This window comes from Brassica napus, chromosome A9, assembly GCF_020379485.1.
Source record: "Brassica napus cultivar Da-Ae chromosome A9, Da-Ae, whole genome shotgun sequence".
In the NCBI taxonomy this organism is placed as follows: Eukaryota; Viridiplantae; Streptophyta; class Magnoliopsida; order Brassicales; family Brassicaceae; genus Brassica; species Brassica napus.
Window position 1 is genome coordinate 12,047,715 of NC_063442.1, and position 14,052 is coordinate 12,061,766.

The following is a 14,052-nucleotide window of genomic DNA, read 5'->3' on the forward strand; positions in this document are numbered from 1 at the left end:
TTCTTATCGGAATATAAGAATGTATCCTAAAAACTCTCTATTAATCATGCTCTAAAGAGATAGTGGGGGCGATGTGGTGAAAGGATGAGAAAGAAGCTTTTTTAATATAAACGACAAATTTTGACGAAATCCTCCGTTAGAAAAAGTGCGTTTATTTGAAGTTTTATATTATATTTCTAAAAGTTTCTCGAAATTTTGTGTTTTTTTTTTTTTTTGGCGCCGACTGAATTTGATTATAATTGACGTGTTTGTTTTTATAATTGATTCTTTGATTATAAATATATCATGGGTTAAGCCGAAAAACCGCGTTGACTTGTCAGTCACAAGACTTGGTTTCCACAATGTCTTCTTCAGGGAACCATCGCCGTGTTTTATCCCACCCTTGTTCTTCACTTCTTCTTAACAAAAAGTAAAAGCAAAAAAATTTACTTCCTCACGTAACAAAAAGTAAAATTACCGAACTGTGTAACATTATCCCTATATATACCTCGCAAATTATTCCTTATCAACCACAGACAATAACCAAAACATGGCTTTCACAAAAGTTTCCTTAGTAATTTTCCTCTCCCTCGTTGGTTTATACTCTGTAACCGCCAAGACTCAAAAATGCGGTTGCGCTCCAAACCTCTGTTGCAGTCAGTTCGGTTCTTGCGGTACCAACGATGCTTACTGCGGTGCTGGATGCCAGGCAGGTCCTTGTAGAAGCAATATTAGAACCCCAAACGGCGGTGGATCGGTCAGTAGCATTGTGACACAGCAGTTCTTTAACAACATTATACAAAAAGCCGGTAGCGGCTGCGCCGGAAAAACATTCTACACTCACGACTCCTTCATTAACGCCGCTAATACTTTACCCAACTTTGGTAATTCCGCTACTAGACGTGAAATTGCTACCATGTTTGCTCATTACTCTCAGGGGACTGGACGTAAGACTTCTCTCTTTCTTCTCTGTTTTTTTCAAAATATTATAAATACAAAGGGAAAATAATATTTTTGCAAGTACATGTACAATAGTCACGACCGATATTCTAGCTTTCAGTTAGCTACAAATAAATGATAGGTTATTATCGATAACTAAATAATTGAATATTTCTAAACGTATGCATTATTCGAAATTTATAAATGGATTTTACAATTAACAGGTGAGGTATTTGAAACAGTCTTCGTTTACGACATGCCTGTAAAATCTGAACATTTATCTCAGTTAATTAGGCTAATTATAATTCACTTTGTTTCATGTGCATGTCGTATAGACTTCTGCTACATACAAGCAATAAATGGAACGTTACGACGTGATAGATGCCAGGAACCTCAGCGACAAATATCATGCCATCCTCCTGGCATAGGCTACTTCGTTCGTGGTGAACGTCTCAATATCGACCTTCTCCGTCAGCCTGAGCTTGTTCGTAGCAACCCAACTCTAGGTTTCAAAACAAGTTTGTTGTTTTGGATGAATAGCGTAAGGCCAGTACTCAACCAAGGATTTGGAGCAACCATAAGAGCTATCAATGGAACTGAATGCAACGGTGGGAATTTGGTTGCAGTCAATGAAAGGATTAGGTACTACAGAGATTATTGTGGACAGCTTGGTGTGGACCCTGGTTCTAACCTTAGTTGCTAAAATACGCGTGTTACTTTATAATGCAAATGCAATATATATGGAACGATATGATATGAATAAAAGTATGTACTTTATGTTGGATTGTTGGGTCTTAGTGTTCTCTGATTGAAATATGGAACAATATGATAAGAATAAAAGCGACTTTTTATTTAATAAAGTAAGAAACCTATTTCATCGCCTACCGGGAAATAATAAATTTTGATTAATTTTACACTGTTTTATTTATTTGTTACAAAAATCAATTATATTCTCCCTAACATGTTATTTTGATAGTGAAAAACGAAATTATTAAATAGAGTTTTATTAGGGACAAAAGTCTCGCACCGGAATTTGGAAGAGATCATGATCAATATACAAGATACTAGGTGTCTTGCCCGCACATGCGGACATAATCTTCTTATATAAATTTATTATTTTATATTTTGTTAATTCAAAAAAAAATATGTTAAATTATTATTTATATTCTTAAAAAGTTTATACCAAACATAAAATAGTTTATATATGACAGAAAATTTCATCAAAATATATATACTAATTATTGTGTTGAATTTTTCAAAACAATATACTAATTATTGTGTTGAATTTTTCAAAACACTCATATATTAGAAATGTTTTAGACTATATTTTTATACAAATATTTTTTCTTGATTAATATTTAATTATGTATTGTTTTATATCTTAATTTTTATAATAAAATAGTATTTAAAGATAACAACACAATATATAAGTATTATTTTATTTTTTTTAGAAATATAAAATATTATTCCAAGATAAAAACAAAATATATGAAAATTATCATTTTAGAAATTTAATATTATTAATATAAAATTCGTTTTTAATTAAATTATTATATATAAAAATTATTAAAGGTAACAATGACATTAACCAGTCTAACTTTTAACGTGAGAGCTCGATTCCAAAAATTTATTTTGCAAATAATAGTATAGATATGGACCAATTCTCTTCTCACCAATTGATTTTATGTTGGAAATTTATCTAACTTAATAGAGCTTGCACAGTATTGTACATTTCATGTAAATCTATTAATTAAACGAGTAATCTATCTATTATTCTGTTTTATATTATATATTCTATATTTTGTACTATTATTTGCTGCTGATTTTTTACATTCGAGATATTACGCTAAAAGTTAGACTGGTTAAAGTCGTTATTATTCTTAATAAATTTTATATATAATATATTATATAATTAAAACGAATTTTATGCTAATAATATTATAAATTTTAAAATTAGATAATTTTATGTATTACGTTGTTACTTGAAAAAATATTTTTTATATTATAAAAGTTAAAATTAAGATATAAAATTTTCAAATTATATATTAATCAAACAAAATAATTTGTATAGAGATACTTTCCAAAATATTATTAGTATGCGAGTGTTTCTTAAATTTCAACACAATAATAAACGGATACATTTTGATGAAAAAAATTGTAATATATAAATAATTTGATATTTGATTTAAACTTTTTGAGAATTTAAGTAATAATTTAAATTCTTATCATATTAGTTTATGAATTAACAAAACAAATAATAAGTATTCGTAAAACAATTATGCCCGCATGTGCGGATAAAACATTTAGTTTTCTGTATATGCCTATTTATTTTAAAGTCCATTATATTAATTTCATATAAAAGTGTGTGAGTGATGAATTTGGGGTTAAATATATCTCATGGAAGGAAATTTAACTATATTAAATATTATTTATGCATTTTTCAAAATTTGGGGTTAAATATATCCTAAGTTGAAAGTGTGTGAAATTGTTGATTATTTATGCATTTCCATAACTTCATTGGGTCCATAAAAGGAGTACATGTTTTCCTAGCCAATCGTTCATCTGTATGAACCCGTATGATGTACCTCATTTTGTCTTCTAGGGGCATGCATAGAGGGATTCAAAACACGTGAAGAAGGAAACCCACTCAATCTCTCCTGAGCTAATAGACAAACAAAAAATAAATGATCAATTGTTTCTCCCCTCGATACAGCACCAAGCATAATAGAGCTCAATTATCGAATCTTGAAGGAGAGTTTTAATCACTCGGAGATCATCCATGTGAATACAAGAGCAAACAGTCTGGCACATAATACAAGGAAATAACCGTCTTTCGTCGTTCATATAGATTCTGAGTCACCAGTGTAGTTTATAGAGTCTTAATTGAGTCTGTAGTTGTTTATATTGATGACAAAAAAAAAAAATCAAATCTTGTGTTCTATCTAATTATTTTAACCGCAAGAGCTCATCATGATAAGAGGCGCCACAATAAATTTATAAGTTTTGGAATTGTTTCCAATTTCTAAATGTTATTGGACATGTCTGGATGAAGGGCCGGTGGAGGTTGAGTTGCCCGATGTGAATCATCAGCTTCCATAGAAATGATTACCATATCGAGCTGTGAAGACCCCATCTCTGGTATGAAACCAAATTGTTTGTTTTCAGGCTGTAATGGGGATAATTGTATATGTATAGTAAGATGATGATCGTCTTGTTCAGTAAGATCACAAAGTGTTCGATAATCCCATTGGTTTGTAGTGCTGTCAATTAAATCTCGAACCCGCAGCTGTGGGGTTGTTGTGTATGGTAAAAGTTTCGGTGCTCTTGGTTGGTTGATGTGTGATATGTAACTACACATAGGCTTGGCCCTATGCCATAAGATAGCCGTTTCTCCAGGTTCCTGTTGTAAGATCTCATACAGATCATCAGCCCCTTTTCCAGGTTTCTGCTACTTATGAATTTCAAGAAGAACTAATTAGTCTAATCCACAGAGGAGTAAATTGGCATGTTGATTAGGTTGAGGTACAATCTCAACGAAGTTCCAGTAAGACTTGACCGGAAGCCCTCACACACTGTGGCTTCCCAGTGTTCCTTCTGAATTTCTATCATGAGCATCGTCTGCCTATCATGAATTCTCATGATCAAGAAAGGAGAATTTCCTTGATATCTCAATGTGGGAGATATTATATGAAAAAGGAATATCCACGTAGGAATCTAAGGTGTTTCTCTGGATTTATGGAGCAACATAAGTTGTTCGGTCATGGGGTGTACCACTTTGAATTTCTTCCAGGTACGTAGTCTCTAAAGAATTTTTGTAAACTGCTCCCTCCAGCATATTCGTGTTGGTATATGTATCGGTATCATGATTTTCACATGTGAATTAGCATGATTGGTGTTGCAGTTGGCACATCCACGATCTGTTCTCTGTTTTTCGTAGGAGGCTGTGTAATTGTGTTTCCTGTTCCAGCAGAGGCATCCAATGTATGTGCCACTTCTTAAAATCTGTCGGTTGAGATTGCGAGGACGGATATAAGACCAGCTCCATCGCTGGCTTTTAAGAAGTTCATAGCCCAGCCTCTTACGCGGTTTTGATTAGAATATTAATATAATGTTGTGTTTTCGGTAGAGGCACCTCTTAATTAAAGATTTTTAGAGGTTAGTCCTAAACGACGTGGCAAGCTGTAACTGGTTCTCCTTTTGCTCTAGTCTCGTTTGGGGAAAAAAATTCTATCATTTTACGCGACAGAAAGAAAAAAAAAACTTCGGAAGGCGATTTTCTGCGATTCGGCCATCGTCAACAACATAAGGTAAATCGATTTCCGCATGCTTAATCGGAGTTGTTTAGGGTTCGATTTATGGATTTCAAATTGTTCCATGCTGTTTTCTCTCACTTTTGTGGTCGATTTTGGGTTTAAAATCGATTAGGGGATCGATTTTAAATTAGGGTTTTCGTTAGGGTTCGAACACGAATTGGGATACGATTGTTGTTTCCGATTTGGGGGTTTTAGAGATCGATTTCGGGTTTAAAATCAAGTTAGGGATCGATTGTTGTTTCTGATTGTCGCTGTGTTCTTGTTTGCTTATGTCAACTTGTTTGCTTATGTTATTCAATCAAGCAACTAAGAATGAGTTTCCTCCTAGTTGTTCGCTTATGAGACTGATTTAATTACATTTTGAAGATCATGGATCCTAATGAAGAGAGGAGATCTATGAAGGCGCAAAAGACCCTCTTCGATAGCCTACATTTTGTAACTGACTCGATGCAAGGAATTCAAGAACGGTGTGTATGTGAAAAACGCTTAGTGCGCGAGGGAGCTCCAGCAGAAGTCTTTGACTACCTACTCGGGAAAAAATCAGCAACATTATCAGGACATGTATCATACTACACAATATGATAGTGGAAGACGAACGAAACAGATACAGTCAATTTGATACATCTATATTTGTAGAAGGAGAAACAAGCAGAAGTTCAGAGGTGGATTTCTCGTTCTCTACAAACATGCCTACGAATCTCGGTAATATGTTTGCCATTCGGAATGAACTTCGCGACCAAAGGATACATGAACGATTGAAGACCGATTTAATTGAGAATATATTTGCAAAATTTGGTCATCAACAATCATAATTATTGTATGTTTAATATTTGTTTTTCAATAAATAAAATTTTATTTTCCATAAATTTAATAATATTATTTTATTTCTAAGAACCTCACTTTGGAGTTCACCAAGGGACTCCCAAAAAAAATTAAAGTTCTTAACTTTTTAAAATTAATTAAAATAATTAAAACAAAATGCTAAGAACCATACTTAAAGGTTCACCAATGGAGTTGCTCTAAGTAACCAATACTTCAAATCTCCACCAATGAAGCATGTTCATTCTTTTTTTTTTGTGCAAAGAAGCATGTTCATATCCAAATATTTTAATAATGGTATTATCCCCTATATATTAATCATGTAACATTTTTAAATAACAACCTTAACATCAAAGCTGACGTGTCAGTCAGTCTCACGTACAAACTCAGAAGCCCTTAATAAATTTCTCTGTCTCACTAGAGATATTACATAATGTGCCATCAAATGGACCAACCTCATATTAATAAAAGAGTACTCATTAAATGAATGTTTTGCACGTTTAAGTAAACCGTGACCAAACCGGTTCATGGTTATTTTATGGAATACTATTAAAACTTAATGAGTACTCCTCTATATATTCACTCAGCAACTAACCAATGTTAACACATTGAGCAAACTGGTTCACCTGTATATGGCTAAAATCTCTATAATTTCTTGATTTTGTACGTCCATATAATGTGATGTTGAGAACGATTCATCACAAACTCAAGGATTACTCACATGTGACATTGTACAACCTATTAGAAACATTACAACACAACGATGTAAACCAGTTTAAAAAATGACACAAGTCTTTTTATATTAACGTTTACCAAAGTAAATGACATAATGGCAATAATCCATGATCGAAGAATACTGACACGTCTCTTTGTCACACAATATCATGTTAGAAGAATGACAAAAGTTTCATGATTGAATTAAAGTTGAAAGAGGAATTGGTTTCAGTTAAAAAATTATGTTTTCATTCATACATTCAGTATGATGAATTTGAATCGACATGTAATTTGTCAATTTTTAAAAAAAAAATTAAAGGACATATCGTTGTTTTAAAAGGACTAGAGATTCTGCCGGGCTACGCCCGGGTTTCGGACAAATAATTTTATATTTAATATATTTATTTATACTTATATATAGTGGCCTTATTAATTTAAGTCCATATCAAATTTGAAATAAGTACAATAAGACATTTGATCGTTTTAATCAAATTTGAATTATAATCCAAATATTCATTCATCATTCATATTTGGGAGTCCTACAGGGCATCCGATAAAATTGCTCAGATGTTGGATTGCATGAAAATAACTCGTTAACAATAAATGATTCAAACTTTCAAACTTCTTTTATGGTTTTAGAATTTTTGGGGTTTTTCTACCAACTTATTATTACAGTATTAGAGAATCTTAAATCTATATGAACTGATGCCACTTATAATGATGGTTGATGAATGATGTGCGTCATTCTCATGCCATGAAAATTGGCATCTAAAGTATTTTTTCGCCAGCTATTTGAGGCAAACCTCCATAGTTATAATCAGTAGGTACCCAAAGTACAATAAGAGGACTGCACATTTTCTTAGTATTTCATCTCTTAATTTGAAATGCTTCTGACCACAATATATCTCATATTTTTCTGAAAGCTATAACAATACCCGTACACAGTAAATCCTGCAAGTCTTTTCATGGATTTGGTATAAGAAGATGACAAAGTCTCTCTAACTCATGTTTCAGCAAGCCAATGTTGAAAAAAGCTTATAATATTTTCACTATGAAAATGCTTAAAGCTTGATAAACCCGGGTCTATTTAGCATGAAATTCTAGAATTTGAAACCCAAATCACACTCATGCTCCAGAATCTAACACAAACCCGACAATTAAATAAAATGAAGACGGCAACACACGAAGAGAAGTTTTGGTCATATCTTTCTTCATGAATAGTTGTGTTATTTACGACAGCAGAAAGGCATTAAAGCTTCTGACTCCAGTTTCTCCTTCTGCAGCAAGCGAGAATAGCACTTGTTTTCAAATCTGAGATTGAGGAGAATAAACATACTATGTCAATATATTCAAGTGGCTATCTCGTAATTGAAAATGATGCTTACAAATATCTCGTAAGCTTTAAGTACTTGTACCTTGAAGACATCAGTGCCACACAGAAAACCACCGTCTAATAAGACAGAAACTTGTCCATATATGGTTCTCTCGAACGTGGCTAAATATGAAAACTTTACAACCTAAACCAGCATGAGCTCTATCGCTAAACTACTTTATGACACTTGGATATTTTAATTAGGAAGCTTAAAGCTTGAAACTTAATATTGATATGGAACAAATCATGAAATCATGTTCATATACTGGTCATATAATTCATTTTCTGCAACAAACTAAGACACACACATAAACAGAGGTCCTACTGTGTAGAAACACAATTATACAAAGATACTACTGCCGAGCTGATAAATAGCTTCAATGAACGTCTCATGAAGTTCTTGTATCCCCACCTGTTCATCAAAACCCAAACCATTCACCCGCAAGAAAAATCTATGATATAGTAACTCCATCATGGAATCCCACAAGAAATTTTTTATCGCCACCTGTCATGTATGATCCCCTTCTCTCTTCTGTCGTTTACACCATCTGTGATTCTCCTCTCTAATGTGGTCTTATTTCATATATAAACATTCTTCTTGTGGCTCTTGCCTCTTTGTAGTTCCAACAGGTACATTTCTGTTGCATCATATTTGTTTTAGCAATCCATTTGGTCCATGGTGTCCTCTTTTCGATTCACAGAAAAATAAAAGCTTAGATTAGTAACATACCTTGTATAATCAACATGAAAGAGATCATGAGTGTTTCGAGTGAGTGATTGTTGATCAGCCTTCTTTCCTCTTTATCAGTTTGGTTATGTTGGCTCCATGAGACCAAGAGATCTTGGTTAATGTCTTGTTCAAATCACTGTGAAAAATATGTTGTACAAAACTAAATATTACTTAATTTAGCCTCTCTGTCCTAAACACACTGCATAACCCAATATCCACAGCCATCAGAAACAAACAATAATGATAGACATTTACAATGTTTTGATAGCTGAAAACTTATCTGTCGAATGAAACAAAAATTCAAGCACGTTGATCCACCCTTTAACCTCATTTGGAACGGTCTCGGTGAACACCTTGAAATCAAACTTATTATTTCTCTTCTTTGCTTCATATAGTTCCTTGCAGTGTGATAAGAAACAATCTGAAACATATAGCAACCAAAAAAATGAAAGTAAATAATCTTTTTTAGAAAATAAAAGATCTAATAATAAGATGCTTGTCGTTTCAATACCTACTCATCAAGGAGAAGTAGAGTGATTCCATGTGTTCACCATGCTTCTTGATGTTTTTGGAGGCCCCAAAACGAAGCAGCGTAGGAACAATTAACTGGGTAATCTACTGAGTCGGAGAGCTTCAAAGTCGGATTGTGCAAAAACAGCATCGGAGGAAGCCATTTCCGGAGATCCTTTCTACGCTTGATAAAGGACTGACAATGGTTCTGAAGATTCATCCTACTCTCAACCCTCTCCAATTTATAGATTTGACATGGAGGATCCGAAGAGGTCGTAATGATTACTAAGTTAAATGTTAATAACAAATATTGGCGAAATTAAGATATGTTGGACGATAGGAGAGGTTAAGAGATGAGATGACGAAATTAAGAGTACGTTGAACGATAAGGGAGGTTAAGAGATGAAAGGAGAAATCTGTGATCCTAGATTAAGTTAAGCGTTGACGGCGATTGAATTCTGGAAGAACAAAAAGAATGAAACCCTAATCTATTCAAAGAAAAAACGCATAGTTTGATTTTAATATCTAACCGAACATAAAGAAACGAAATCAGACCGAACATCATACCCAATTGACCAATCAAAACCAGACAGAAGCGGGGCCCACAGTCTTTACAAAATGCATATGTGGCGATTTGGAAGTTCCTGATAGGTTGATTTTTAGCGTTGACGTGGACATGCTTAGAGGGCTTGATATCTTGCTTTTAGTATAGTATAGATTACAATAATTGATTTTTATAATTTAAATAAATATCATATATTTGTTTTTTAACACGGTTTAGTTTCAAGCCATAACCTACGTTACATGGAAACGGAAGCGGAAACGCGGAAGCTGAATCGTATGGAAACGTAGAAGCGATTTTTTTCAAAAAACTAGGAAGCGGATCCGTGTTGGAAGCGTACATATATATATATATATATATATATATATATATATATATATACATATCATATAAACCCACATATAAAATAAAATTCTGAAAATTAAAAGTGTAAACTTTAAACCACACAAATCCAGCAAAGTATTAAATATTAAGCAACACAACTAAAAATAAAAACGTTCAATGTCAAAGATCAATTGTTTTACTCATCTTCATCTTCTCCATCAAACACAACAGCCTCTAGTTCTGGTTCATCAAAGGAAAGATCTTCAAATTCAAGTCTTCCTATATTAAGATCATCCAAAGAATCAAATTGGTCACCTCCAACATCCCACATCTTGTTAGGACCTTCTTTGTAAGAAGAACTCCTTCTAGATAAGAGACGAAGATTAGTATGCACAAATACCAAATCTTCAGCTCTTTGTGGCATAATCTTGTTTCTTGTTGCAGAATGGATGAACTTGTAAGTGCTCCAGTTCCTTTCACAGCATGAGGATGAAGAAGACTGTCCAAGCAACTTAAATGCTAAAGCTTGAAGCTTTGGAGCTGAAGATCCATGAACTGCCCACCATCTTAAAGGTTCTAAGATAAATCTATCATGGATTACATCAACACTACCAAAATCTTCCAAGCTTAAAGAGAAGTTAGAACCAGGAACTACACTATCGATTCCGGCACGCTTCCGAGCGATTCCGCACGCTTCCGACTCCGTTTCCGCTTCGGAACCAGGAACCAGTACGTGAGACACGCTTCCATGCAACATAGGCCATAACAAGGCAAAATTCAAACAACAAGCTTTAAAAATCTAAATAAACTAAAAGAAATATCACCAGTATGTAACATAAAAAGCTCAAAATATCATATAAATAGAATCCGCCAAAAATTGATATAGTACCAACCAACATACTGGTTTTTGTACTAATTCTCAAGGCATTAACTATCGTACCATAATTGAAACTTTCATAAATTATGCATATTCACCTATAATCTTATATCATTCATTACTTGAGAAAAATGCTTGGATCATTTATTAGGCAAGATATTATTTTCTTATATCGATTTATGTCATACTTTTCTAATTTTTTTACATAAATGCCTGAGAAGATGTTAGGTTTAAAGGCTTCCACAACAAAATGATGCGAAAACAATATGTCAGAATGTTTGCATAAACCTTGGTTGTTGAGGGGATATACAACAAAATGAAGAAGATGAACTTGGCAAGGTTTATTCTTCTAAGCAGTCGAAGATGTAGTTCTCCTTCATTGATTTTGAGTATGAAATTACATTTTCTTATATTTTTTTCTTTTGTAATATTTCCTTTCAATTTTTGACCTAATAATCCAATGTTTACAATTAATAACAGCTTCACTCATATCCTCTATATATTAATAGAGAAACATTAAAAAAGTTATAACCTGTAATTTGTACTAATTAAAAAAATGCCATGATGTGTTATCACGTAATTGCAATGATAATTTTACTTACGTAGCGGCTTGAGAATCAATTGAGAATTTTGTTAGTACAAAATTAAATTGTTAGGAAATCCCATATATATTAATCGAGAAACATTACAACATTGTTTTGTAGCCACGTATCAACATGAGAATGAAATTAAGAATTCTTAGAAAAATAGGTTGGTCCATCTTAACTTATATTATATTTTTTATTAAACTAACTATTAAATTGATAAATAGTGTACAAAAGAATATTCTCGCTCTTTCCTTAAATACAAGCTATGGAATTACCTAATATGGTTAACGTTTATATGATAATTAATAATTATGAATAATAAATATTTGATAATAATTATTGTATCTTAGCTTTTTTTGTTTAATTTTATATTACTAAAAGATATAAAACAACCACATTAAACATATAATAAAAAAAAATTTCTTACATGTTATATTTTGAATTTTTAAAACGTTTATAAATTACTAAAAATGTTAAATGTCTCACACTAAAATTTTGTGATCAATGGTTTAACTTTTTTGGTAATAACAAGATACAAATGGTCATAAATCATATGAATGTGAAGTCTCATTTACTAGACATTCATATTATATATTAATATAGTTTAAAATTAAACTATATAACATAGAAAAAAATAATTAAATATGATAATTTCAAAATTTGTATTGGAAAAGTATCGAAACCTTAATATTTTAATTTTAAAATTTGCAAAAAAAAAATCGCACATTAGAAATTTTGTGTTTATCACATGAGTATAAATTCTCAATATAAATATTTATATTAAAATATACTATCTATCTATGTTCATGTCATTTTAATTTAGTTATATACCACATAAAATAAATAAAATGATTGTTTCGATTTATTTACTAAAAATATATCCTAAATAAACAAGATGTATTATCTTGATTTATGTGTTTACTCGAATTTAATTATATACACAATACGTAAATGAATACAAATAAATAATAATAGATAAAAATTATTTTATATATAACATTCATCCCACTGAATTGCGCTGGTCTTAAGCTAGTTATATTATATAGTATGTCCATTATGGACCATTCATTTATCAAATTGAAATTATTATATATTTTTTTTTTGATCAAAATTGAAATTATTATATATATATATATATATATATATTTTTTTTTGATCAAAATTGAAATTATTATATATTGTATCCTTAAATAAAACCTACAGAATTACCTAATGTGATTAAGATATATTTTTTTTTTTTTTGACAGCAAGATATTTACAGACTCATATTGACTCTGTAAACCAGATCGGTAATTCCGCATCCATGTGAACGACGAAAGACGGTTGTTTCCTAGCACAACGTGCCACGCTATCCGCCCGTAGGTTCTCCGTCCGGGGTACATAGATGATATCCGAGTTGTGGAAACTTCTTCGTAGAAGCTTAATATCTTCCAGGTAGCTTTCAAATGCTGGCCATTCTTCTGGTTCCGAAACCATCTTCACCAATTGAGAACAATCCGTTGCAAACGTAACCTGAAACTGTCGTAAGTTCTTCATACATTCCATTGCCCAAATCAAAGCCTCCACCTCTGAGTGAAGAGGTGATAGACACGCCCTTACATTCCTTGCACCTAATAAACCATCAAACCCCGGTAAGGTACTATACCATCCTTGTCCCGAAAATAGATCATTTTCCTTCCATGAACCATCTATAAAACACCAACGTCCTGGAGTTTCTAATGTCCGTCTGGTCAGTACTTGGCTCTCCCTTTTCTGTTCAGTGACTATCTGTGCTTCAGCCCAAAGTGTCGATTCCAGTTCTGCTAATCGAAGTGTTTCCCTTGGATCAATATCCAAATTACTAAACACCTTATTGTTTCGATCTTTCCATATATACCATAATATCCACGCGAATTGGTGATCGTCCATCTTTGGAGTAATTCTCCAAAAGAGATGATCCATGTTACCAAAAAACGAACCAGTAAGAAAAAAGCTCGGATTTGATGGGATCTTAGATAATGCCCATACTTGACGTGCTGGAGGGCATTCAAAAAATACATGATTTATTGATTCCTCCGGATCCCCACATCGAGAACAGCGAATATCGCCTTGTATTCCTCTCCCATGAAGATTCTTCATTACCGTTATACATCCTGAAAGGAGTTGCCATAAGAAATGTCTTAACTTCGGCGGACACCGCACTTCCCAACAGAAAGCTTTTAACGTATCCACTGTAGGTCCATAAAATTCTTGTGGTTTTTCCTTATCAGGATAGACCCGTTCCACTTGATATCCTGATTTGACCAAATATTTTCCATTATTAGTGAAATGCCATCCATTTCTATCG

At 32.6% G+C, this 14,052-nt stretch overlaps 1 protein-coding gene and 1 long non-coding RNA gene across 3 annotated transcripts; one reads left to right on the forward strand and one right to left on the reverse strand.

Moving 5' to 3' along the window:
* The first annotated feature begins 311 nt into the window (after nt 1–311).
* LOC106386585 (basic endochitinase CHB4-like) lies at nt 312–1,702 on the forward strand. Its single transcript, XM_013826422.3, has 2 exons — nt 312–926; nt 1,254–1,702. The coding sequence occupies exons 1-2, from the start codon at nt 530–532 to the stop codon at nt 1,619–1,621; spliced, it is 765 nt and encodes a 254-aa protein (XP_013681876.2). The 5' UTR covers nt 312–529; the 3' UTR covers nt 1,622–1,702.
* A 6,647-nt stretch (nt 1,703–8,349) lies between these two features.
* LOC106386596 lies at nt 8,350–9,919 on the reverse strand. 2 transcript variants are annotated; one of them, XR_001277545.3, is made up of 3 exons: nt 9,382–9,919; nt 8,867–9,287; nt 8,350–8,774 (listed from the first exon to the last, which is right to left on the reverse strand). It is a non-coding gene; the product is annotated as an uncharacterized LOC106386596 (long non-coding RNA). The 2 variants fall into 2 exon arrangements; XR_001277543.3 differs by having other exon boundaries at nt 9,378–9,915.
* Between the last annotated feature and the right edge of the window lie 4,133 nt (nt 9,920–14,052).